This window comes from Orcinus orca, chromosome 6, assembly GCF_937001465.1.
Source record: "Orcinus orca chromosome 6, mOrcOrc1.1, whole genome shotgun sequence".
NCBI lineage: Eukaryota > Metazoa > Chordata > Mammalia > Artiodactyla > Delphinidae > Orcinus > Orcinus orca.
In genome coordinates, this window is record NC_064564.1 from 107,148,552 (window position 1) to 107,176,394 (window position 27,843).

The 27,843-nt window shown below is 50.9% G+C and overlaps 1 protein-coding gene across 22 annotated transcripts in view; it reads right to left on the reverse strand.

Annotated features, from left to right (window-relative positions):
• TRAF1 (TNF receptor associated factor 1) overlaps nucleotides 1-27,843 on the reverse strand; it is a 49,331-nt gene that overhangs the window by 15,707 nt on the left and 5,781 nt on the right. For 8 of the 22 annotated variants that reach the window (XM_004269273.4, XM_049711596.1, XM_033427329.2 and 5 more), the window contains 5 exons: nucleotides 19,389-19,454; nucleotides 18,476-18,886; nucleotides 16,820-16,997; nucleotides 14,709-14,857; nucleotides 11,297-12,625 (listed from right to left, as the gene is read on the reverse strand). In XM_004269273.4, the coding sequence (XP_004269321.1) occupies nucleotides 12,407-12,625; nucleotides 14,709-14,857; nucleotides 16,820-16,997; nucleotides 18,476-18,886; nucleotides 19,389-19,454 (1,023 nt within the window). In that variant the 3' untranslated portion in view covers nucleotides 11,297-12,406. Of the gene's footprint in view, nucleotides 1-4,263; nucleotides 4,368-5,447; nucleotides 8,890-11,296; nucleotides 12,626-14,708; nucleotides 14,858-16,819; nucleotides 16,998-18,475; nucleotides 19,117-19,388; nucleotides 19,455-27,843 lie in introns of those variants that run through there. The other 14 variants (XR_007478181.1, XR_007478189.1, XR_007478187.1 and 11 more) reach the window with 7 other exon arrangements.

Below are 27,843 nucleotides of genomic sequence, written 5' to 3' on the forward strand. Positions count from 1 at the left end.
AAAACTGGATGTTGTAAAGATGTCAACTTTTATCAAGGTAATTTGCAAGTTTAATGAGACTCCCATAAAAATCTCTGAAATATTTTTTATCATGTTTGTTCCATCTGCAAGAATAAAAAGTCAAAAAATGTTGCAAAATACAAGTAATTACAAAAAAAGGGTTAATTTGATGTGTGAAGGAACCCAACACCTGTCATGTCACATTTTAAAACATACTCTGAAACTTTAGTAATCAAAAACAGCATGGTAAGGACATAAGAAATGGTAATGGATCAGAAGAAGAAAAATAGCCCGGAAACAGTCCTTATCATTTACAGGCTTCAGTGTGTAATAAAGGTGGTGACCAAATCACCGGGTAAAGGAAGACTGATTCAACCTCAAGGCTAAGACAATTGGCCAGCCATCTGGAAAAGAATTAAGTCAGTCTCATCTCTCACTTTATATCAAATAGATTTCTGATGGAGAATGAGTTAAAATATGAGTCCATAAAACCTAGAAGAAAATCTAAATAAATACTTTTAAACTTAAAAAAAACTTTTTTAACATTGTATTTGGAAATAATTTGACTCACATAAAGTTATAAAAATAGTACAGAATTCTTGTGTACCCCATCACATAGTTTTCCCTAATCATAGCCTCTTACATAACCATAGTGCATTTTCAAAACCAAGGAATTGAAGCTGGTATGACACTATTAAGAAACTACAGACCTGGCACATATATGTAATGGAATATTACTCAGCCATAAAAAGAAATGAAATTGAGTTATTTGTAGTGAGGTGGATGGACCTAGAGTCTGTCATACAGAGTGAAGTAAGTCAGAAAGAGAAAAACAAATACCGTATGCTAACACATATATAGAGAATAAAAAAAAAAAAAAGGTTCTGAAGAACCTAGGGGCAGGACAGGAATAAAGATGCAGATGTAGAGAACGGACTTGAGGACACAGGGAGGGGGAAGGGTAAACTGAGACGAAGTGAGAGAGTGGCACTGACATATATACACTACCAAATGTAAAGTAGATAACTAGTGGGAAGCAGCTGCATGGCACAGGGAGATAAGCTTGGTGCTTTGTAACCACCTAGAGGGGTGGGATAGGGAGGGTGGGAGGGAGACGCAAGAGGGAGGGGATATGGGGATATATGTATATGTATAGCTGATTCACTTTGTTATACAGCAGCGACTAACACAACGATGCAAAGCAATTATACTCCAATAAAGATGTAAAAAAAAAAAAAGAAACTACAGAACTGGGACTTCCCTGGCGGTCCAGTGGTTAAGAATCCGCCTTCCAATGCAGGGGACACGGGTTCCCCTGGTGGGGGAGCTAAGATCCCACATGCCACAACTAAGACCCGAGGCAGCCCAAATAAATAAAATAAGTTAAAAATAAAAAAGAAACTACAGACCTTATTTGAATGGGGACATTTTAAACAATAAGAAATAAAACTCCAGGGCTTCCCTGGTGGCGCAGTGGTTGAGAGTCCGCCTGCTGATGCAGGAGACACGGGTTCTTGCCCCGGTCCGGGAAGATCCCACATGCCGCGGAGCAGCTAGGCCCGTGGTCATGGCCGCTGAGCCTGTGTGTCCGGAGCCTGTGCTCTGCAACGGGAGAGGCCACAACAGTAAGAGGCCCGCGTACCGCAAAAAAAAATAACAATAATGAGCAGCTATCACTTTAATATTATTATTTTAATGGCTTATTGAAATATAATTTACTTATCATAAAATGCACCTTACCTTTATATTATTTTAAATGATTATGTATTTTGTTCATTTAAAAACAAATTTATATTTATTTTATTTTGTTTTTATTTATTTATTTATTGGCTGCAATGGCGGCATAAGGGAGTGGACCTGGGCCCCCTGCAGTGGAAGCACAGAGTCCTAACCACTGGACCACCAGGGAATTCCCTAACAAATTTATATTTGGAAAATAGAACAGTATTTAAAACTAAAAACAAGTCTTCTAGACTGCAACGGTATCAGTTAGGGTTCTACCAAAGAATGAGAAATATATATATAAATGCCATTGAACTGTACACTTTAAATGGGTGAATTGTATGGTATGTGCGTTATATCTTAATTATACCTTCCTAAAGCTGTTACCAAAAAATTCCTAGCTCTGCCTCTCACCAGATGTGTGACCTTGAAAAGTGACCTCACCTCCCTCAGCCTCAGTTTCTTCATCTGTTAAATGGGGATGATGACAACAGTAACCTCATGAATTGTTGGGATGTTTTGCTGAGAGGACGACCCCTCCTACGCTGATTGTGCAGTGGAGGAGACCGAGGCTGAGGGCTCCAGCAGACAGGCAGCATCGAAACCTGGGTGTTCTAGAGGCCGGCACCTGAGTTCTAACCACAGGGCAATCCTGGTTTTCGTGTTGTGTTGCCTTTCCATACGTGTGGGTGCTTCATTACTGGGACCCACTGCAACAGGAGATGTCAGCTGCACACCTGGAAGCTTCATCCACCTCCCTCCCTCCTTCCAAATGGATTCTCTCCTTTTCTCTGGCTTAGAATACTTTCCAAGGTAGAAAACGCTCCAGAGAAATGCCACCCAAGAATTGGTGACTTCCTCGAGTCCCTGAGCAGGTCAGGCCTTGGGGAGGAAGACTCAGACTCAGCTCTGCCCCCTCCTCGCTTGGAGAGACCTCTGAGTCTCGGCCTCGTCACAGAAAACGTACAGATTATGATAGTATTTCCTTGCCAGGGATGTTGCAAGGCTGACTTACGCGCCCTGAGAGGCCCCATCACCAGGGTGTCAGCTCCTCCTGAGACCGCTGTTGGCAGGGAGAGGGCAAGCCTGGGGCTGGCCCCCACCCAGCAAGCCTCGGAGCTAGCTATGCGGAGCCAGCGAGTACAGCTGCTAAAAATAGAAGTCACATCTAGCAGGGACATGGGTTGGCCCAGAGGCAGGGCTCAGCCCAGGCAGATGGGAGTGGCGAGGGGGGGCCAGGACACTCGCCCACCACCAAGGCCCCTCACCTGCAGTGTGTGTGTGTGTGTGTGTGTGTGTGTGTGTGTGTGTGTGTTGGGAGTGTGTGATTCCATTACTCAGTGCAAGGCCCCATCCCCAGCTACAACAGAGGGGTGGAGACTACTCCTTCATCAGGGCTATGAGAAAAGTCCTCTAGGGATGTTCAGTAGACATATAATGTGAGCTACACATGTAATTGTCAATTTCCTAATACAAACATTAAAAAAAGATCAGGGGAAATTACTTTTAATAAATTTTATTTAATCTAAAATAATGAAATGTTGATCATTTCAACATGTCATCAATATAAAAATATTAAGGAAATCAATGAAATTCTCTTTTTCATACTAAGTCTTCAAAATATGGTATGTAGGACTTCCCTGATGGCGCAGTGGTTAAGAATCCGCCTACCAATGCAGGGTACATGAGTTCGAGCCCTGGTCCGGGAAGATCCCACGTGCCGCAGAGCAACTAAGCCCGTGCGCCACAACTACTGAGCCTGCACTCTAGAGCCCGCGAGCCACAACTACTGAGCCCGTGTGCCACAACTACTGAAGCCCGTGCGCCTAGAGCCCGTGCTACGCAACAAGAGAAGCCACCGCAATGAGAAGCCTGCGCACCACAACAAAAGAGTAGACCCCCCGTGCTCTGCAACTAGAGAAAGCCCACACACAGCAATGAAGACCCAACGCAGCCAAACATAAATTAAAAAATAAACTTATTTTTTTTAAATACGTTACGTATTTTAGGACTCATGGTTCATCTCAATTTGGAGTGGTCACGTCAAGTGCCATGTTAGTCTTCCACCGCTGCTGTAACACATTAACACTTAGTGCTTTCAAACAGCACGGATTTATTATCTTACAGTTCTGGAGGTTAGAAAGTTGGAAATGAGTCTCAGGGGGCTAAAATCAAGATGTTGGCAGGGTTGTGTTCGTCCTGGAGACTCCAGGGAGAATTCGTTCCTTGTCTTCTCCAGCCCTCCTTCCATCCATCCATCCATCCATCCATCCATCCATCCATCCACCCACCCACCCACCCACCCATCCATCCCTTCCTCCATCTTCAAAGTGCATATCCCAAACTGCTTCTGTTGTCACATCTTCTCTCCCTCTGCTTTACTTGTCGCTTTGCCTTCTCTGACTCTTACCCTCGACTCCCTCTTATAGGACCCTTATGATGATATTGGGCCTGCCCAAATAATCCAGGATAACCTCCCCATCTCAAGATCCTTAATCACATCTGCAAAGTCCCTTTTGCCATGTAAAGTAGCATACTCACAGATCCGAGGATTAGGGTGTAGACATCTTTGGAGAGCGTTATTCAGCTGGCCACACACTTTACAGCCCCGCGTGTCAGCGGCTGCTGAACTGGACAGTATTGCTCTAGGGAAGTAAGGGGAAAAATCTAGTTAGAGCTTCTACCTTCACCCTCCTGCTCAGTCACTAAGCCCCTGTGGGATCTCAGGCAAGTCAGTTCACGTCCCTGGTTGTCCATATTTACCTTGTGTGTAAAGTGAGGTTGACAGTAACCCAAGCTTGGGAAAATGCAACAGGCTAGGAGGCACATCCATGCTTATTTAACTGTAAAATGGGGGGCAGTTCAATTGGCAGGTTGGAGGGGCTGCTGCCCTGTGGTAAGAGAATTGAATACCAGGAGGGTTCTCAGAGGCCATTGGGTTCTCAGCTGCTCCATTTTACAGACGGGAAAACTGAGGCCCAGAGTGGAGAAGAGGCTTGCCAGAGGTCCCCAGTGAGTTGGTAGCTAAGCCACGGTGGGGATCCAGTGGGAAAACTGTTCCCTGTCACATCACACTGCCCATCCGTCTGAGTTTCCTCACTTATAAAATGCAAATAGTGATGGCATATTATCAGGGCTGTTGTGAGATCAAAGGACCTCCTAGGTGTGAATGTGCTCTGTGAAGAGCTAGAGGGTTGTGTAAAAGAAGGTCAGGATGACACCTGGGCACAGGTGTTTATGGTCTCCCTCCAGGGCGAAGGCTGGCTGCACCCTCTACCTCCCTGGCCTGCAGTGCTCTGGGCACCTCGGAGGGTGTCAATCCTGTCTTTCCATCTTTCCCCTTTCCCACTTCTAGAACCAAGTCTCGGAGCCTCAGGAGGCAGGCCTTCCCCTGGTTGACAAGGGGCCCTTAGCCCTTTCCTGAAAAGTGACCTCCTCCGGGCTTGGCCCTCCCTAAGCTCTGCTCCTCCTGTGGGGACTGTGTTCTGGTCAGGGCAGGGGCCAGGTAAGCGCTCTTCCAGGCCTGGGTGGAGGAGCCTGGGTCCCCTGCTGGCTGGCTGTGCAAACCTGGGCACGTTCCTTGGCCTCCCTGTGCCCATCTGCACAGTGGGTGACAGGGGTTAGACCAGAGATGCTCACAGCCCCCTGAGACCTAAGATTCTGGGGATCCCTTCCCTGTCTTCACAGAAGCCCAAAGACAAACTATTCCTGATTCAAACTCTCACCTGCACCGGTGGGCAGGGCTGGCGGGCTGGCGGAAGCCAGGGCGAGAGTCAGGAGTAGAGCAGGAACGCAGGGTGGCCTCCATCTGTGTCAGGCTCTACCCCCCTGCCAGCCTTCCAGCTCCACCCTGGACCTTGGGCAGAGGGCAGGGCTGTCCTGCGGAGCCGCAAAGAGGCCTCTGGGCCGGAAGGAACTGATGCCGGCGTCAGTGAGTGGTGAGGCTCTGAAAACACCTGACTGCAATGAAAAAAGGAACTCTCTGGATCTTAACAACCCAACACACAGTTTAGGCAGGTTCCATGCCAGAGGGAGGAAGGGGTGCACGTTCCCTCCCCCTCAAGTCCTGATGATGCTGGGCTTTGCAGAAACACCGTCAGAGGTGCACAGCACCCAGCCTGTGGAAGATCTGTTCGTGATTGTCTCCTAAGTGTCAGCTCTGTGCTGTGTCTCGCGACCCAGAGTGAAGTCCAAGTGTCATTTTCTACATGAGGTCACTGAGGCCCCACAAGGGTAAGGAGCTGGCCTCTGGTGGATCAGCGATCGGGAGACAGAGCCAGGGCTAGTGGGAAGAGAGCTGTATGGCCTTGACTCACGGCTCCTCAGTGGGCTGGAGCTTGAGGGTTAAGACCTTGGTAGTAATTGTAGCAGGAATACTACATGCCGCTCACACCAGGGGCTCCATCGAAGTTCCTGCCAGGTGTTGGCTTGCTTCCTTCCCACACATCCCTACAAGGTAGGAATTTATCATCACCTTTTAACACTTGGGGAAATGGAGGCACAGAGAAGTTAAAGAACTTGCCCAAGGACACACAGCTACTAAGTGACAGAGCTGGGACTTGAACTGGACTATTGGACTCCAACACCTGCTCTTGACCAAATGCAAGTGAGAGGCTGCGGGGAGACAGTCTGAAGTGATCTGCATGCCCTGACCAGGGCATGCTGCTCACGTGCCGTGGGGAAGAGGGCCTCCTTCGGTCTGACTCTTTGCGCCCAGAATCCCACATGGTCAGCACTGTATCTGTCCCCACCCACCTGTCCACTATGCAGATGGGAATGTGAGCTCAGATTTGCCTTTGTGTTTTTTTTTTTTTGTTGTTGTTGTTTTGCCACACCATGCAGCATGTGGGATCTTCCCTGACCAGGGATCGAACCCGTGCCCCCTGCATTGGGAGTGCGGAGTCTTAACCACTGGACCGCCAGGGAAGTCCTGGGAACGTGAGTTCAGAGATGGCAGGTGACTGGCCCAAGGTCCCACAGCAAGAGTACAGAGTCCCTGGCAGGCTTAACACCGGACACTCAATGGTCTAGGGGGTTGGGAGTGCACTCATACCCCCACCCCGCCCCCAGGAGACATCCGAGGGGCAGGCAGCTCCGCAGGGGGCACAGTAGCAGCAGAGAGGAGCTTTTCTCCCACCCCCCCAGTCCCAGACACCCGTGTCCCAGGTGGATTCCACTCCATTGCCGGCCCTGGGATTTCTCCCCAGATGGAGCTGTGCTTGTGAGAGGGAGCGGGGATAGAAATCAGTTGTTTCCATAGAGAGAACCTTCAATATTGAAATCGACAAGTTAGTGGGTACAGCCCAAGGGCAGGGGTGTGTAGCAGCAGACCCAGGTCCTAGGAGGCTCTGCCTCTAGGCACCTGGCTGCCCCAAGGGAGTTGCTCTTCTCTGAGCTCCTGCTTTTCATCTGTACAAAGAGAACAGGGGCCCTACTGCTGGAAGAATGGATCCAACTGCCCAGAGGGCGGCAGGAGGGTGAGAGCGGCAGGAGGGTGAGAGCAACAGGCGGGGAGGGACGATGGCTCAGCTGACCTCCTCCCACCAGAGGGGAATCACAGGCCACCATAGCCGAGCCACTGACCTGCTGGGTGACCCTCACCTCCCTGCCTTACCAGGATTGGCTGGGACAGCTATGATGACATTTGCACCATACACCCCGGATTTTCTTCGGAGGAAATGCCTTGAGACAGGTGGGAGTTGAGGAAAGGACCTGAAAAGGAAGAAATGTCATCAGCCAGATGACTGTAATATCCCAGCCTCTCTGGAATGGTCCCCAAACTCTGTGCCACATGGATGTGCTTTGCTTAAACGAACGCAAGTCCCAGATGCCAAGGCAGCAAATGAGATCCAGCTCCTGGCAAAGGCTCAGTGGCCCCCCAGCAGCTCCCCTGATTTCGTCCTTCCCCTTCCCCGTGGCCGGTGTCAATCCTACCCAAGAGGTCCCGCCAGGTGGAGTGCTCCAGGCAGGCCCATCTCCCCTGGAGAAGAAGGGCTGGTGGCTGGTCCAGAAGGGACATCACATCCATCTGACCCTCTCCTGCTCCCCAAAGCACTGGAGAGGACACCACCATGGGTAAAACCTCTCACTGTGGAGGCAGAGACCTGCCTACTAGCTGTGTAACCTTGGGGAAGTTGCCTGGCCTCTCTGAGCTTGTTTCTTCATCTATAAAGTGAGGACAACAGTGCCTTCCTCCTAGGTCAGTTATCAATATTAAGGGTGGTACTTGCAGGTAATGCAAGTAAAGTAGGTGCTCAGTAAGCTGTCGTTCTCATCGTTATGCTTGTTTAAAAATGAACCTGCAGTCTGCGCAGACCTAAAACCGACCTCACCTTTTTCTGTACCATTTCCACCTTATGCTGATCACGTCATGGGCTAAGGGTTTGAATCTGGCATGGACTGATCTGGGTCCAAGTCCTGGCTCCCGGCACTTGTGTGACCTTGGGTGGGTGATTTTTACCTCTCAGAGCCTGGGTTTCCTCCTCTATAAAATAGGGGTGATAATCATCACACCTCCTCTTGGGGTTTTTATGCAAGTTTCATGCAATGATGCCTGGGAGCCCTCAGCTCAGTGTCTACCGGTAGGCTCGGCACTCCATGACTGTTTGGGACCCTTGTTTCTGTTATTATTAGACTGGGACCCCACAGTGTCCAAAACTAGTGGTTTCCACAACCTTGGCATCCTCATAGCAACACTGTGAGGCTAGGATTTTCACCTTCATGCAGAAGTAGGAACTGAGGCTTAGCAAGTCTCTGCTCTGGAGCTCAGTAGGGGAGCAGGGGTCAGGAAGGGGAAGTGGGTCCTGTCTGCTCCACTGGGGTACAGCTGCTTGAAAGCACAGGAAGCATCACTCTCCCAGGCGCAGGTGGGCACAGCGTCCCGCCCACTGGCTTCTGGACCCACGGTCTCTTTCAGACCCACAGAGCAAATCCTCTCCTGAGATCTCCGGGAGCCGTGCCCAGACACCAGATGAAAGGCAGAGAAGAGTCCAGGAGCCCTGCAGTCACATGACCTCAGACAGGCTGATCCTCTTGGTGCCTCAGTTTCTCCATCTGACTGTGAATCACATCGAAAGTGTGAATCCTGATTCCACCACTGATTCAGATTGGGCTTGAACACATTATCTCCCTCTTCTTAGTTTCCTTGGCTTCACCTATTAACAAGGGCTAACGGAAGAATGGGATAAGGGGGTGTTAAGTGAACAAAGGAGAGCATAAGGCTGTAATTAGTATGATTTAAATGCATTTTAAAAAGTCCGTGTGTGTGTGTGTGTGTGTTTGTATCTACTGTTTCAAAAAGACATAGAAAATTTATTAAAATGTTTCTAGTAGTACTCTCTGGACACTGGGCTCATGACTGATTTTTACTTCCTTTTGTATACTACATTTGTAGTTTTCCAGTTTTTCTACCATGAGTATGTGTCTCTTGCAATCAGAAATGAACAACTAAAGGCATAAATAGTCGTCCATATGGCTCAGGGTGGTCCGAGGATCACCTGTGGACACCCCCAAGGAGGCCTGTGAGCCGCCAGGTAACAGCAAACGTTCCCTTTGCTGACTGTGCTCACGCGCCCCTCCTGGGCACCATCGGGGTGACGTTGTGGTTCCCACGGGCAGGCCCTCTGGCTGGGAGCAGAGGGACCCGTTGCCTCCCAGGGCTTCCCGTAAAGATGTGACTTCATCTTGGCTGAAGACACAAAAGGAACTGAAGATTCCTCGTCAATCTAAACGAAGGAAAGTAACTAGAAGCAAAGACCTGGCTTCGAATTCCACTGCCTCCCCTTCTCCCACCTGACATTAGGCAGGGCACCGGGCCTCTCTGGCCTCAGCTTCCCGGTCTCTAAAACGGGATTACACGATGCTTGCCTCACAAGGGTTTTGTGAGGAGCCAATGAAACAGCAGCTTTGCCTGCATCTTGCCTCCCCTCCTCTTGAATCGTCTGTAAGAGGTAAGACATCAGGTGTTTGGTGCACTTAACATAGGGCTTTGGTGGAAGGTAAATTAGTTAACGGTTTCAAATCATCGTCTCATCCTGCTGTTAACAGCCTGAAAGGTCACACGCAGGTTGATTTGGGAACCTCCCACCCAGTGCTGCTACTTTCGGGCAGTTGGGACCACCTTAGATGCCTTCTGTGCCCCAGCCCATCCTGCCTTCCTGCCCTCCCCTCCGCGGTTCCGCCTCCCAGACCTTACCTGAGGGCAAGACTGCATCCCAACTCTGGGTCTTTACTGTCCCTCACAGCCCTATTCTCTGCATCTCAAAAATATTTTAAGGGTGAGTTTACAGGCCACCTCTTCCAGGAAGCCCTCCGCGCTTCAACCAACGGATCTGAGTTCCTGTGCTGTCTCTGAGCCTCTCTTATGTATCAGTTTCAATGAGCTACTTATACCTGTTTCACCCACTGCACTAAGAGTTTCTTGAGGGTAGGGTGCACATCTTACCGTTCCCCACACCCTAGGGGCCAGCACAGTAGGTCTCAATAAAGCTTTACCGAAAGAATGGCTGCAGCTCACAGTGTCTGAAGAGAGTATGTGTCTTTTCCCATTAGATATAAGCGATGAAAGGGACAGAGTGATATTTGTCCCTAGTAGTGCTTGTCCCACAAATCGCTTGTTACCTTAGTGAGTAGGGATGATTTTTTTTTTTTTGGCCAGGATACCAGCTTTGAGACAGATGTCCCCATCACTTGCTGGGCCAGACCTTTGTTTCTACACACATCAAGGAAGCAAGTCAGCCTCATGACAGGTTGTCAGCAGCGGGGACGAGAAAAAGAAGCCCTGACACGTTTGTAGCCTATCACGTGTGGCAAGATGCCATTACACTACAAAGCACTAGGGCTCGGGTATCATATTTGGGCCTCGTGAAAACTTTGTGAGCTGGGCAGGGCCAGGCAGGATGCTTCCCCGTGTTTGTAAATGAAGAGGCTGAGGTATGATGGGATACCAGGTCTGGACTAGGGGTGGGTCTGGGTTTTCTGATATACTGATCCCACTGGGCCGTGCTGCTCCGTTACCTCTTATGTGAGCATCATCCTCACAAACGCTGGGCTAGAGAGGACAGGCAGGGCTGCTGACCCATTTCACAGATGAGAACCCTGAGGGTGTGAGACATGAAGCCCATCACAGCCTCGGCAAATAGAGGAAGAGTAAGCTGCAGGGAAGCCTGGTGGGGAGAGGAGCGGGGGACCTGCCCTGCATCTCTGAGCGGCAACGTGCCGCCTCAGGGCTCTGGAAAGACGGGCGAGGGTCCTTACAGGAACTGGTTGTGTAGGGACCTCCAAGGTGAGAAGACAAGCATGGGCCGCAGCCAGGCCAGGCCAGGTGGGCAGTGGTGCCCGGGCCTTTCTCTCTCTAGCCTCTCCTGTGTAGCATCTCCTTTGAGGTCACAGAACTCAGCGAGGGAGGCAGGCCAGGGCGGTTCCCCCATTACAGTCAGAAGACTGAGGCAGAGAGGCATGTTCCTGCCAGCACACCAGCCTTGGATGCCACCTGCAAAACTGGCAGCGCCACCCAGAGCTCACAAGTCACCACCAACTCCCACAACCATACCCTTCATGAAAAGTGCAAAAGACATTTAAAAAAATTCTTTGGTTTTATACATATAAAAGGTCAACATCTGTGGGTGGCTCAGCGGTCCTGATCCATCAACTAGAGATGTGGTTGCCTTCGTTCAACAGGAGACACGGGATTCTGGAAATGGCCAAGAGTGGGGCCCCCAGGCAGGCAGCGTGGAGAGTCTGTGCCCCTCTCCTTCTCCGCGCTCCTTCCAGCTGCCTCTGGGAGCTAGGGACCTGGTTTCACCTGGAGAAGGTGGAGGGGCGCTCAGCTGGGGGACGCGCAGGACGCAGGGCCTCTGCGTGGCTCTGCATGGAGGGCAAGCAGACTGCCGGGCCCAGGGTGGCAGGTACCATGCGGGTCAGCTCAGCCCACCTGGCGGTACTGAAGGTGAGTCAGGAAACTGGAGGGCATCGGGCTCCTGAATGTTTCCAGACCCCCTGTGGCACTAGGCCTCATCTGGCCCAGGAGGCCTAGAGTCAGAGACTCTGGGCTGGAAGGATCCATGAAGGTCTTCAAAACCACCCCTCCCCGCATCTGATGCCCTCCCCGCAGCGTAGCCCCCTGGTTTTGCTTGTTCACCTCCAGTACTGGGGAACTCGGTCCAGGCTGGGACAGATTGAATTCGCACTGGCACCCTGTCACTTCCACCCCCTGGTCCTGGTTCTGATTCCAAGCAGGACGAGAGCAAGCTCACTCTCCGTGGCGGCCTGCAGAGGTCTTCCCATCCCTGGAGCTTCTTTGCTGAGGTCCCACACCTCCAGTTCCCCATCCACGCCCCAGCCTGGTCCCCACACCCTCCCCATCTCGGCCAGAGTCCATCTCAACATTCAGGGCCAGGTGGCTCTCGGGGCTCCAGTGCTGCACGGTCAGTGCAGGGGGATCAGTCCTGCACCACCTCCTTTGGGACCGTGTGCCTTTGTGGGCCCAGTCCAAGGTCCCGCCACACTAAACTGATAGCTAGCCACGGTCAACCTGTCCGCTCGGCTCACGTCATGCCAGCCCCGGCCCATCACTGTGCCTTGGGATCTTGGGCGCCAAAGGCAGGACCTCAGTCATCTTGCTGAACCCCCATCTGAGCGGGTGCTCCCTCGGGACCCGGGTGCGGCTCGCTCGGCCCCTCCTGCCCTAAGCGTCTGTCTCCACGATGCACTTGAGGAACATGGTGTCGTCCTTCACGTAGGCATGCTTGGGCGACTGCAGCTTGTTGAGGGGGAAGAAGAGTGGGCAGCCGCTGGCCACATTGGTTTCGCTCTGGGGCCGCTGGAAGGATGCTGAGTTCAGGTCGGGCCGGAAGGCGTCGATGGCGTGCTCACGGTTGTTCTGGTCGAGCAGCATGAAAGTGACCTGCGGGGCAGGGGCCAGTGGGAGATCAGGGACAGGGTCTGTGCCTGTCACCCGTGCAGCCCCTCTAACCCTGAGCTCACACTGATCAGGAGTCAAAGAAACACGTAAGGACCACACATGGCGTACAGGAAGAGCCCGGAAACAGAAGCACCTGGTACCGTGAGCAGGCTTCAGGGGTGTCCCACGATTAGAGCTCAGGTGTTCTTAACAGGACGGGGAATTCAGATGCCACTGCCAGTTGTGGTTGGCTGTTGGGGGCTAAAGGGGGGACTAAGCCCGGACAAGGAGGTTGGACTCCATAACCCAAGATGTCCCTTCCTGCACTGAGATGTCTGTCTGATCCTTCAAACACAGCTGGACCCTCCCAGGCGAGAGCAGACAGGCCTTCCACTGAGCAGACGGCAATCAACACCCTGAAACACGAACCCAGCTTCTGGTCTGTACAGGGGCCCTGTGTGCCTCCGAGAAGCCAACGATCTCAAAGTGACACACAGCCTCCTCCCTGGCACACGTCACTGAAATGCCCATCGCCCACTGCAGCAGTCAGTTCTCAAACTTGGCTGCACTTTAGAATTCCCTGGGAAGGTTTGAAAACTCCCAATGCTCATGTCTCACCATCTATGGGAGTGAGACCCAGTCATTAGTATTTTGAAAATCCCCCCAGCACATATGGGAACCACTGACCTACTGACTCATAGCCAGACCACTGCGGCACTACCGCTTCCACCCCACCTGCTCGCCCTTATCTTCCTCCACCCAGCTGAGGTGTGGAGTCCACACCCTCCCCCCCTTCCCTCTCCCACTCCCTTGCTGCCGCTGTCCACCTGCGGGGAATCCCTGCCACACTCCCACCTCTGGCGGCCCTTTTAAGCATTTTTAACAAACTTTATTTTTCAGAGCAATTTTAGGTGCACAGCAAAATTGAATGGAAAACACAGAGATTTCCGAGTACATATCCCCACACGACCTCCTACACTGTCAACATCCCCACCAAAGCGGTACATTTGCTACAGGTGATGAACCTATGTTGACGCATCATATTCACCCAAAGTCCCTAGTTTAAGGTTCATTCTTAGCGTTGTACATTCTATGGGTTTGGACAAATGTATAAGGACGTGAATCTTATCATTATAATATCATTCAGAGTATTTACACTGCCCTAAAAATCCTCTGCGTTCCACCTATTCATCTCTCCTCCCCTCCATGAAATCCTGGCAACCACTGATCTTTTTACTATCTCCACAGTTTTGCCTTTTCCAGAATGTCATGTAATTGGAATCACACAGTATCTAGCTTTTTCAGACGGGCTTCTTTCACTCAGTAATATGCCTTTAAGCTTCCTCCATATCTTTTCATGGCTTGGTAGCTTATTTCTTTACAGCACTGAATAATATTCCACTGTCTAGATTGACCAGAGCTTATTTATCCGTTCACCTACTGAAGGACATCTTGGCTGCTTCCAAGTTTTGGCGATTATGAATAAAGTCGCTGTAAATATCTGTTTGCAGGGGTTTTGTGTGGACGTAAGTTTTCAACACATTTGGGTAAACACCAAGGAGTGTGATTTCTGGGTCACATGATAAGAGTATGTTTAATTTTGTAAGAAACCGCCCAACTATCTTCCAAAGTGGCTGCGCCATTTTACAGTCCCACCAGCAGTGAGGGAGAGTTCCTGCTGCACCACATCCCTGCCAGCATTGGGTGTTGTCAGCGTTTGGGATTTTGGCCATTCTAAAAGGTGTGCAGAGGCATCTCCTCCTCCTTCCTTTTTTCTGAGAATGCTGTCAGCTCAGGCCAGCCCCACAGGACCTCCTCCAAGAAGTTTTCCTTATTCACCCCCCACGTGAACTTCATCTCTACATGTCTTCCAGGGTCGCTGGTCCAAACATTTTAGCTCCTAGACTCAGAATGCAGCAAAGAGCCTTGGCTACTAGATGTGAACTCAGGCTCTTGTTTTATGAGGGGAAACTGACAGCACGGAGGGCAAAGGATCTGCCGAGGTCACACAGGCAAGTTCATGGCTCAATCAGGATCAGGACCCAGGTTTCCTCCATCCCACCCCCACTGTCCCCGAGGCCCATACCTTGTTCCGGAAAGGCCACGGCAGCAGAGCATCATACTCCCCTCTCATGATCACGATGAAGAGGGACAGGTGGGTCCTCTTCCCCGTCCCGTCCCCATTCAGGTAGAGCCGCAGGCACAACTTGTATCCGTACTTGGCAGTGTAGAAAGCTGAAATGAGGAAGCCAGAGTCAGCGCCGAGGCAGCTGGAGAGTGCTGGGCTTTGCAGATGAGGAAACTGGGACTGACAGTTAGGCATGCCCAGGTCATGGCTCAAAACTACAAAATCGGGAATTCCCTGGTGGCACGGTGGTTAAGAATCTGCCTGCCAATGCAGGGGACACGGGTTTGAGCCTTGGTCCGGGAAGACCCCGCATGCCGCAGAGCAACTAAGCCCGTGTGCCACAACTACTGAGCCTGCGCTCTAAAGCCCGCAAGCCACAACAACTGAGCCCGCGCACCACAACTACTGAAGCCTGCATGCCTAGAGCCCATGTTCCACAACAAGAGAAGGCCCGCACACCACAACGAAGACCCAATGCAGCCAAAAAAAAAAAAACCATAAAAATGAAATCTGGGGATGGAGCTCAGCATTCTTCTCTGTTATAGAGCATCAAATCTTGGAGATCATCTGGCCTGGTGGCTGTCAAAGGCCATCAGAATCACAGATTGCCCCTGGAGCTTCTGACTCAGTAGTGCTGGGGTGAGGACTGAGAATTGGCTTTTCTAACAGGGGATAGAGATGCTGCTGGCCCTGGGATCACACTTAACCAACCTGCATTTTGTAGTCGGGAACCCAAGCCCAGCAAGGGGAAGTGGCTGGCCACAGTGTCATAGTGTACTGGGGGCAGAGACAGAATTAGGGGCCAGGCCTCCTACCTCCCAACACGGACTTCTTTCCGCTGCCCTAGGCCAGGCGGTTGGGGTCTCCTGGAGGCTGGGAGAGAGTGCGGTGAATCACAGTGCTGCCGGCCACCGCTGGCAAAGGCCCCCGGGATGAATCATCCCCTGCTGATTAGGCACAGGGGCCTGTGGGCTCTCTCCCTGGGCAGCTGAAAGAGCCATCTGAGTGTGGGTTCCAGTAGCCGTCACCATGAGGGCCCTTCTGGGAGGGGCTGAGCGGGGACAGGGTGTGGAGGGTATGCGGGAAGGGGTGGAGGAGGGACAGGCTGACAGGCTGACTCATCTGTGCCCCTTGCGTTTTGGTAGAACAGGAAGCCAGAGACACTGCTTGCTTTTTCCCTCTCTGGAAAGAAGCCAGGACAGAAAAGCTTATGTGTAGGAGGCGAGGCCACCCCCTGAAGGGGCTGTCCCTGTTCCTGAGGAAAGGGGGGCTGGCTTTGGGACCCAGCCTGCTCTATGGTGTGGGGCAAGCTCCCATGCCCCTCTGAATCCCAGCACTGTTGACCTTGGGTGTGTCAGAGGAGCAGATGGCCAGGAAAGGCACGAGGCTGGAGCAGATGTGAGTGGTGGTTAAAACTGCCATCGGCAGAAATCCTCCTTAACGACCCACCCGTTTACTTAGAGGCACGCGAGTGAGGCCAGGGGAAAAGCACACAGGTCTGAGCACAAATACACACATTGTTACACAGACAGCTATCAGTTAATTAGGAGAAACAACAACCGAGTAACTGCCTACTTCATGCAAGACATCGTGCCAGGCCCAGGGGCCCCAGAAGCGACTAAGAACTGCCCCAGTGTACACAATACTCAATCACGTGCTCCCCACAGTGGTACACAGAGAGTTCTCCACTTGTCTTATGTCAGACCACGGGGTCTCGGAGGGCGGGGCCCCATGGTATTTACCCGTGAAAGTCACCCTGGGCTTCCCTCGCATCTACACAAACTTTGGTTCACAGCACACTCTCTTTCACAACCGATATCCACACAACGTAGATCATTTTATTCCTAGTTGCAGACCATGACGGATGTCCAGGGAGGTACGCCTGGTGCAAACAGCCCCTGATCCACGCGGCTGAGCGGGGAGGGGCCTACTACCTCCGCGGACCTGGTAGGGCCGGGGGCCCGAATGGACACTGGCCTAACTGGACGCAGCCCGCCTGTCAGAGCGGAACACACGCACCCCCCCCCCGCCTCCCCCAGCTGGTGTCTGTGCCCCCGGGGAGGGCTTACCTGGGGAGAAGAGGCTGACGGTCCTGCCGCAGGCTGACTCATGGCACCGCCTGGTGACACTGGTGACCTTCCATAGGAACGTGCCGTCGTAGGAGGCCTCTTCCATGAGGCGGAAGCTCTGCTCCAGCTTGCCCAGGGCCTGGTCTTTCTGGGCCAAGGTCTGCTGCAGCTCCATCACCTGGGGCGGGGAAGCCCATTCAGCCAGGGGCACCAGAATCCAGCTTGGCGGTGGGATGGGGACAGCGGGATGTAGAGACAGAGCTGCCCCCAAATTTGCTTTCCTTGCCTCCCTCAGCCACGTGCATCTGCCTTTGTACATGCCGTCCCTCCTGCCTGGGATTCCTTTCCCTTCCTTGTCCACTGGCCAACTCCTGTTCGTCCGTCAGGAACCTGGCTCACAGAGTTCTTCCTCTGCGAAACACTTAACCACTGCCCTAGCTCAGCTGGTTTCTCTCTTTCATCTTCGATCTTATAGAGGCTTTACAACCACCTGAGATATATTTTTCTGCCTTTCCAACAGGATAGATGGTCTCCCCTATCAACGGCTGGGCCCATGCTCATTTTATCTGTGTCCATGCCTTGCACAGTGTCTGGCACGTAAGAGTAGAGCCAGGAAATTCGTTAATGAACTGAAGACACAGTGACTGCCCTCGGGGAGGCCATCACCTTCCAACTGGGGCAAGAGTTACATAAATAAATCCTTTACTTCGCCACCCAAACCCAGTGCCTGGCTCTTCTGGTAGGTTCCTCCACTGACATTTGAAAGAATACAAATTTATTCTTGGGTGTACTCAGGTAGGGAAGTCAGGAATGGAAGTGAGTGTCCTTAAAGAAAACTGAAGCCCTAATTTTACGGATGGGAAAGCTGCAGTCCTGTGATTTGCCCAGATCTATACAGCAAGTTAATGGTGGACCTGGAACAAAAATCCAGGCCTAACTCAACATGAGACGGTGAAGTAATGTTGCTGCCCCCCCAAAAAGCAACATTAACATTGTGACTGGTTATATTAAGAAAAGTATAAGCTCTGGAGCAAAGGAGGGGACAGTCTGGTGCAACCAAGAACTGTCAGATAAGTGGATTATCTGGTGGTTTGACACCACCACTCTGAGTGTGTGGAATCCTTTAGAGGCTGAGCCAGCACATATGAGGACAGCATGAAACAATGTGCTCTGATGAAGTGGTGAAGGCACTGGGGGTGTTTAGCCTAAAAAAGGAAACACTCAGGATATTATTACTGAATGCTCATCTCTGAAGGGCTTCCATGGGGCCTAGAAGTCAGATGTTTTGGGGGCCCCGAGGGGCAGGGAAGACACAGGAGGCTGATTTTAGTTAAGTATGAGGGAGAACTTTCTAGTGGTGCAAAATGTCCAGCTGTGGAATGAGATGCTTGGGGTGGGAATAGTCTATTGCAGAAGTTTAAGCAAAGGAAAGGAAGCACTGGACGGGGGAGTTTGACCTTGACTATAACTTCTGACTCAGTCCTCTTCCTAGAAGGCTGTGGGATGCAGGAGAGATATCTTTGAAGGAGGAGTGACTGGTCTGCACAGGGAGAATGCTTAGCAGGAAAGCTGGTCCTCTGCTCTGGAGACAAGATGGGGCGGTGGGGGGGGGGGCCCCTGAGCTGCCTTGAGGGTAAACGTGCCTCCCATGCTCACCCTCCGTTCCAAGCTCAGGATGTGCTCACGGCCCAGCCGGCTCTGGTGGATGGAGGCGGCCAGGGCCAGGTGGGAGGCCTCCACCTCCTTGTTGAGGACGGCGACAATGTTCTCAAACACGCACAGCTTCCCCTCCAGCTCAGTCAGGAGCTTCTCCTTCATGAAGTGCTGCAGGGCCAGCTCCTCCTGGCTCTCGGAGCAGGGGGCCCGGTAGCAGTCCACCTCTAGGTCCCCAGCTGTCTCCACAGCCCCCTGCAGCTGCAGGTCTGACAGATTCTGCTCCAGGGCCATGGGTCCAGACCCCAGGCCAGAGCCCAGCTGGGCCTTCCACTGTTTCATGAACCCTAACAGCAGGTTCAGGTGGGTAGCCTGGGAGGTGACCTCATGCTCCTGCATGAACTTTGGGCCCCCCTGCCAAGAGAGTGGGGCTGATCAGTGAAAACAGAGGGGGAGGGAGGACCAGGGAGCAGTGGAGAGTCCTGCCACCAAAGGTTGCCAAGGGAAGTCATATCCATTCATCCGGCCAAGGGAAGTGTACAGCAAGAGGGATTCGGAGAAGGACCCTGGCATGAGACATACCCATGATGAGCTGTGTCCATCCCAGCCTCCAGAGCAACAATTCTGCCATGCCCTTGAGCGCACTGATGATTCAGGACCATGGAGAGAGGCAAAGGGGTTTCTGGGGGTGCGGGCGGTGGTCATTTTTGTGATGCTACAATGCCCAGGTGAGACATTAAGAAGAACTCCCCTGAGTACGAAGATGATTTACTAGTGATTTTGTTGCTTGGGAAAGTCATGTAAGGTACACCCAGAGGCATAGCTTGATGTTGTGGGAACATCCCAGAGGGGCTGATGGGAAGGTCTGAGACTATAGTATACAGATAGATCTCCTCTCTCACACTCAGATGCTTACCTTGAAGGCGCAGCCAACACCTGCAAAGGGACACCCAACTCCAGCCTCAGCCACCTCGGGGTGATCCTGGAAATAAGAACCATGTCACTGGATGTTATGGGGCTCCCAGTGGCACTGGGGCTCTCTGCAAAGCACCAGCATCCACCAGGCATGAGCTGGGCTGGGCCACAAAACTTGGCACATGCTGTTCCTTCTGATTCAGCCGTCCTGTAACCCTCCTTCAGAACAAGAGCAGGGCCCCTGCTGTGATCCTGGGAAGCGCTGCCACCTCTCCTGATGGGACATGTTCCACTCAGCCCTGTAATCATCATTTACTTTTTGGTTGCCCCCACTGGTCTGGGGGCTCTGTGAGGGCCTCTAACAAGCAACTTGACAATACTGTTAACCTATGTATAAGTCTGAGGAGTTTACAAAATGCTTTCATAGTCATAATTCTTCCTAGGGCCCCTAACAACACTTGGGGATAGCAGGGTAGGTTTTTTGTTCCCATCTGATTGATGAAGAAACTGAAGCTCACAGAGGGGCAGGGATTTACTCAAGGAGGAACAGCTAGGAAGCAGCACAGCTCCAGGGATCTTCCTACCCCATGTCTCTATCTCTTATCAAGAGTAAGTCCAGGGCTTCCCTGGTGGCGCAGTGGTTGGGAGTCCGCCTGCCGATGCAGAGGACACAGGTTCATGCCCCGGTCTGGGAGATCCCGCATGCCGCGGAGCGGCTAGGCCCGTGAGCCATGGCCGCTGAGCCTGCGCGTCCGGAGCCTGTGCTCCGCAATGGGAGAGGCCACAACAGTGAGAGGCCCGCGTACCGCAAAAAAAGAAAAAAAGAGTAAGCCCAGGAGAGACTGGGAGAACACTTTTTCCTAAACATAGACCTGGAAAGGGCTTATATCCAGAATATATAAAGAACTCTTACAATTCAATAAGACAAACAACCTAATACAAAATGGGTAAAATACTGAACAGATACTTCACAAAATAAGATACACAAATGACAAGCCTATGTAAAGATGTTCAACATCACCAGTCATCAGAGAAATGCAAATTGTAACGAAATGCCACTGTCCACTCACTAAATGGCTAAAATTTACAAAGAACGAGAATATCGAGCTTTGGTGAGAACGTGGAGGAACTGAAACACTCATAGGTTGCTGGTGGGAATGCAAAATGGTACAACCGCTTTGGGAAAATCTATGGAAGTATCTCATAAAGTTAAATCATACATACACAAGACCGTGCTTATCAAATTATCAGACAACCCACACATTCCACTCCTAGGAATTTACCCAAGAGAAAGTGAAAATATGTCCCGGTATATGTAAATGTTCACGGCAGCTTTACTCATAAGAGGCCCACGCTGGCAGCAATCCAAGTATCCATCAACTGGTGGATGGATGAACAAAGTGTGGTATATCCGTACTCCAGGACACTACTCAGCAGTCAGATGGACTAAATGACTAATACGTGCGATAATACGGAGGGACCTCAAAACATGCTAAATGAAAGAGTCAAACACCAAAGACTACATACGAGGATTCTATTCTTACAAGATTCTAGAAAAGGCAAAACTATAGTGACAGAAAATAGACCAGTGGCTTCCTGGGCTGCAGCTGGGGGAGACTGACTGAACAAGGGCACAAGGAAGCTTTTTCTGGTGCAGAAACATTGACTCTCCTGACTGCAGGTCACACGATTGTATACATTTCCCGGCATTCATCAATCTGTACACTTAAAATGAGTGAATTTTATTACATGTAAATAATATCTTGATTTTCTAAGAGCTTTGTTGTTGTTTTTAAGAATAACCTCATGGGGTGATGTGAAGGGAGATTTGGATGAAAGGAGGGGAGGACAGAGGTCTTTTGGGCTGAGCAAATACAAAGCCACACTAGTTATTATTCTCTAATAGTAGAATAAGTGAGAGCTGTAGGCTTAATGAATACAGTTGGTTTGGGACACAGAGCACAGCCCAGCAAAAGGCCAACCCCCACTTTGCCCCATTGCCCCGGGCTTCAAGCACAAGTTGCTCCCAACAAAGAATAGAAAACAGATGTTTTACTGGGGAGGGGTGGGTAGCCTTGTCAGGGAGACTGCAATGGCTTTGGAAAGTGCCCTGTGATGCAGCCTCTCCCAGAAGGTAGTTCCCGACATGAGGGAAGGATAGAGGGCCTGAGGCCAGTGAGGAACCTGGCGAATGCACAAGGGGTCATCTCTCAGGCCCTGAAACTCCCTACGAGCCCATGATTAGAATCCTCTGCCGTTCTAAGGGTATATGCTTGAAGTGAGAGTCAGAGGGAGGTAAAAACGTGAAAGTGATAGAACTAACGGTGGGAGTCCAGAATCGCCCACAGGTGGAGAGGCACACGTTCCTTTGGCATCTGAGCCCTGTGGTGTGTCTGTGCAATGAAAGCCCATGCAGGCTGGCAAGTGCTACATGGGTGGAGCGGGCATCCTTATTACCATGTACAATGGGAGTGGGCTGGGACCAGCCTCTCATGTCTGGCAGAGGAGGGGCAGGGCGTAACTTGAGAGGCCGCTGGTGGCCAGCCAGGCTGCCCAGAGTCCCACCATCAGTCACTCAGCACTCCTTGGGGTGCTTTCCAGGGTTAAGGGGGTGGGCTCTGGAGCCAGCCTGTCAGGGTGCAAAGCGCATCTCTGGCACTTCACACACTATCTATGTGGCCCTGGGAGAGTTATTAACCTCTCCATGTCTCAGTTTCCCAGTCTTCAAAATGAGTATAATAACAGAACTCCCCCTTATAGAGTTATGGTGAGGATTAAATGCCATAATATAAGTAAATTCTGACATGAGTGACCTACTGTGCTATAACAAAATACCACAAACTTATTGGCTTAAAACAACCCCCATTGAGACTTCCCTGGTGGCACAGGGGTTAAGACTCCACGCTCCCAATGCGGGGAGCCTGGGTTCGATCCCTGGCCAGGGAACTAGATCCCACATGCATGCCGCAACTAAGGAGCCCACCCACGTGCTGCAACTAAGGAGCCAGCGAGCCGCAACTAAGACCTGCCACAACCAAATAAATAAACAAACAAACAACAACAAAAAGCCAACCCACATTTTTTGGGTTGGCCAAAAAGTTCGTTCTGGTTTTTCATGTCATGGGAAAACCCGAATGAACTTTTTGGCCAGCCCAATATTATCTTACAGACCTGGAGATCAGAAGTCCTAAAAGTGAGCAGGATTGTGCCTCTTCTGGAGGTCCAAGGTGAGCACCTGTTTTCTTGTTCTTCCAGCTTCTGAAAGCCACCCGCATTCCTTGGCTCAGGGTCCCTCCCTCCATATTAAAAGCTAGCAGCAGAGCATCTTCCAATCTCGCTGTGATTCTGATTCTCTTGTCTCCCTCTTTTGGGGGCCCTTGTGATAACAATAGGCTCACCAAATAAGCCAAGGTCATCTCCCCATCACAAGATCCTTAATTTAATCACATCTGCAAAGTCCTTTTTGCCATTGTTATGGGCTGAGTAGTGTCTCCCCACCCTGAATTCATATAGGGAAGTCCTAGCTCCCATGAACATGACTGTATTTGGAGACAGAGTCTTTAAAAGAGGTAATTAAGTTAAAAGGAGGTCATTAGGGTGAGCCCTACTCCAATATGACTGGTGTCCTTATAAGAAGAGAAAATTAGGACACAGACATCCAGAGGGAAGATGATGGGAAGATGCTGGGAGAAGAGGGTATCCACAAGCCAAGGAGAGGGGCCTCAGAAGAAACCAACTCTGTCTAGAACTTCTTGCCTCCAGAACTGTGAGAAAACAGATTTCTGTTGTTCACACCACCCAGTCTGTGGTACTTAGTTACGGCAGCCCGAGCAGACTAATACAGCCATGTGAGGTAACATATTCACAGGTTCCAGGGATTAACACGTGGACATCTTTGGGGAGCATCATTCTGCCTGACGCGGTGCTCAGTAAATGTCACCCATGATTAGTAGAAGTACTATTATTAGCAAAATTATTCCTGTGGATTAAGCACTGCCCTTGGGACATCTTTTTCCTTTTGCTAATGGCTGTCACATACACGTGTCTCATTTAATCCTCACATCTCAAACTCTTAATAACTAATTCTGTAAAACCCTATTTTCCCACTGGAGGTTCTGCCTCTCGTGTAGGTGAGGAAGCTGAAGCTGAGATGGCCGGTGACTTGCAGGATGCAAGTTTGGGGCAAGGCTGTGGCAGAGGCCAGGGGCCTGGAATCTACGGCCAGCGTCCTTCCTCCCCACCAGGAGTCCTCACCTTGACTAAAGGGTAGCCTCATCTGAAGTCCAGGGACCGAGGGGACTGGAGAGGGAAGGGGCTGGGGTCGCAGACGAGGAACGGGGCATCTGTCCTGAGCCAAGCCTGTGCCTGTCTGGTGCCACAGGAGGCCCTTGTGTGAGCGGTCTCATTGCTTGCAAACTGCTAAAAATAAAATTCGCAGTGGAATTTCCTCTGAGGAGGAAACAGAGAAAACAAAATCCCAGCCCTGAGGGAACACTTGTCCTTCTGTCCACGTCCGAGAAGTCTGGGGGTGTGTGGTGCTCCCAGCTTCCCTGCTTCCCCAGGCCCTTTGTGACGGGGTCAGGAGAGCTCCATCAAAGGGCCCCCACTTGGGGACCTGGGGGCCTCCGAGAATGTGAGCGTCAAGAGGGTGCCGGGAGCATGAGAGCTGCCTCCGTGAAGCTACTGCACAGAGAGGAGGGTCTGCAATGTGCCAGGCACTTCCCACGCTGCTGTGCTGGGCACTGAGGCTGGCCAAGGTCTTGGATGCCAGGAGGGGCTGTTTTTGCTTGGGTCTCAGCTAGTGCTGAGGGAGAGGCACTCAACAGTGACAGGGTGGACTCGGTCCGCTCGCCAGTTCCTGCCCGCCTCTGTACCTCAGTCAGTTTCCTTTCTGGCAATCTCTGCTTGGCTCAACTGCCACCTCCTCCAGGAAGTCCTGCCTGATTCCCCTAGTTGAAAGTAGTCTTGCCCATTCCTGTTTCCACAGCATTTGGTGGATTCCAGCACTTAAGGCGGACTGTGTATTTAAACCTGTGTAAAACATTTGGGGGTGATCCACCATCTGGAGGCAGCAGAGAGAAGATGTCAGCAGCCTAAGGGGCAGGAGTGGGAGCCTGGCTCTGCCCCCCCTTTGCTGTATGACTGGTGCAGGCACACCTCTTCACTGAACCTCAATATATTACCCACTGGTGAAATAGGGGTATCACCACTGCGCATGACACAGGATGTCACGGGATCGATAAGGTTACAGATGCAATTGTCAAGCTCAGAAGTGTAAGGGGGTTCATTTCCAGGCATTGCATTTCAAAGGACACAGATATGCACAGAGGCTGAGGACAGACTCAAGATGGACGTGGTCAGCGTCCTTCCACAGACTCAGGACCGCCTCAGGGGACAGGAGGCTGACTGACTTACTTTTTGTGGCCCCAAGGGAGACAGACTTCAGCTCAGTACAAACAAAGAGGAAAATGGTACAACAGTTAGTTCCCCATGGTGGAAGTGGTGGTTTCATGCAGTAATGAGCTCCCCATCACTGGAAGGACACAAAGCCACTTGGCAGGAATCCAGTACAGAACGGAAATTGGACTAGACAGCTTGACCTCCTATCATTTTCTGATTCTAGAATAATTTAAGGCACTCTTGTAAGCCACTGGCAGCAGATGCCAGCTTGCTTTTGACCTTCCTGAGTGACCTCAGAGGGAAGAGAGTGAGAGAAACAATCCCATTCAAAGGGTCTCAGGCAGACAGAATTGACTGCTATTTCCCAGCCACCGGGCCGTCCCCTACTTCATTGTCACTTCTGTAGGAAGGTCATTCTAGGCAAGAACCAAGTCTCTAACCAGGTCAACAGTTATCCTTTAATATCTGCTTCTTACATGAGCTAATCGGTCTCGGGCTTTGAGCACTTCTTAGAGAGACATTAATCTAATGAAGTCAGAGGAGGAGGACAAACTGATAAGCAGATGGCATGGAAAGTGTTGCAAGAATGGGCACCTCGGGGCTTAGCTCAGCTGGTCTCCGGCCCGGCCTGTCCACCCCACCTTCACTTCCCAGGTTTCCCCAGATGCACAGACTGCAGAATCACCACGTATGCAAAGTGTTGATTTATAATCAGCTGCTTTCCTTTGGTCAAAAGTCCCCCCAAAGTTCCCATTGGGTCAGAAGCTGAAGGAGTCCCTGGTCTTTCCACTTGTGGCTTTGTGCAGGTGTCAGACCACTGGCTCACCCCACCCCCCAGCTTTCCACTGGGGGGTGTACCCTCCTCCCACTCTGTAGCCTGTTTCAGTGCCTGTAATTCCATCATTAGAGTCACTTCATTTGGTTTAAGGCAGCAAGTTTCAAACTGTGCTCTGCAAGGCCCTAGGAATCCCCAGTGTCTCTGAGGGGCTGGGACAGGAGAAGGAAGCGGGGTAACCGAAAGGACAGGGCTCCAGGCTCCCCTTTAATCAGAACGCTTCTACTTTCATCTGATTTCACATTAACAAAGATGAAAAAATTAAGACTACTGGGTTGAGAGATATTAAAATATCTCATCTTTATGTTATCTAAGATTTGTACAATGAATCTGTATTCATTTTGTTAAGAGGCAAGAATAAAACACGTCAAAACAACAGCCCTGATGCCTTCGGGCAGGCAGGTGCCTTAGAAAGCATCTAGCCCGTGTCCTCTCTTTCGAGGGTAGAGTACAAAGATCTCAAACAGGGAGGCCTGGAAAGTTATTCCATGGGTGTTAATCCTATTAGCTCTTAACCACATTGTAGAGTACAAAGTTCTGGGGAAATGCACTGAGCCTTACTATTATTCCCTTGAGGACCTGCGGGGGGAGAGGGTTGCCGACAGGAAGACAGGAAAGCCCTCAAAACCAGCTCTGGTGGGACAGGAAATTCCTCCAACTCTCTGCAGGAGAGGGGCCAGAGCAGAGAAGGGGTAAGGAGGCGTGGAGACCTGCCTGCCTCTGGTTCCACAGCGGGAGGGAGAGCCGCCCTGCCAGCCACTGACTGGCAATGGGACATTGCAGATGCTGGAAAGACCCTGCACAGTCAACCTAGCATCTTCACTTTACAGGTGGAGACAGGGGAGTCATCTCAGCCATGCACTGAATTATAAAGCCATCCTCAGACACCAGTCTCCTGACCCCTGGGCCATGGTTCGGGCAAGGGTGGAGCTTTGGTTGAAAGGAGCCAGTGCCTCACAGTGTGGACAGTGCTGGTGGCCAAGTTGGCGAGACCCTGGTCGTGAGGGAGCTTTGCAATGAGATGCCCCTGTGGGTGTCGGGGCCCATGTGTAAGAGAGGGTTAGATTTACAGCAGGGATTCTTAAAGCTTTGGATTCACAGACCAATACCAGTTTGTTTGCTTTTTAAATTAGGAGATTAAAGATTGCCATTTTAAAATTTTACTAAATAAAGGCTTTACCCCCGAATTCTATCACCTATCACGATCATTTCCTTTATACAAAGACATGAATAGGAAGGGCATCATCTCAGAGTAAAGGTTGACTCTATAAATGGAAAGAATTTACTTTTATAAGAAAAACTCATAACAATTTCCTTATTATTTTTTTTTTTTATCATTTTTGTCATGAACTGGTGGGAATGGACCAGTGCTGGTCAACATGTGGGAACCTCTGGGCTGGACGGATTACCTACGAGGGTCCTTCTCCAGCTCAGAAGGGCTGGGGTTCTAAACTGATGCCTGAGGGTATCTCTTTGGCCCCTCACACTACCAAAGTTGTATCTTATTCCTGGAAGCACGGTTTGGCAGAGCCGGAGAAGTGAGATGAGGATGGCCTGTCCCTGTCTGAGGGCAAACAGGGCCAGAAAGAACTGTCTAGGTCAAGAGTTGGCAAACTTTTTCTGTCAAGAGCCAGATAGTGAATATTTTGGGCTGTGAGGCCTCTGTTGCAACTATTCACCTCTGCTGTTTCAGGACATAAGCAGCTACAGGGACTTCCTTGGTAGCACAGTGGATAAAACTCCACGCTCCCAATGCAGCGGGCCCAGGTTCGATCCCTGGTCAGGGAACTAGATCCCACATGCATGCCGCAACTAAGAGTTCGCACGCCACAACTCAGGAGCCTGCCTGCTGCAACTAAGACCCGGCACAACCAAATAAATATAAATACATAAATAAATATTAAAAATAAAAAAGCAGCCACACGCAAGGCATATATACATGAGTGAGTTGTGGCTGTGAACCAATATAACTTTATGTAGGGACCTGGAAGTTTGAATTCCTTATAATTTTCATGTGTCACAAAATCTCATTCTCCTTTCAATTTTTAGAAACCTTTTAAGTGTAAAAACCATTCTTTGCTCGTAAGCCGTACAAACAGGCGGCAGGCTGAGTTGGGCCCGCAGGCTGTGGTGTGTTGACCCCTGTCTAGATGCTGTTCTCACCCTGAGTCTGTCACGGGTCGGCCAGGTGGCTTGGGGCAAGTTGCTTCCCCACCACAAA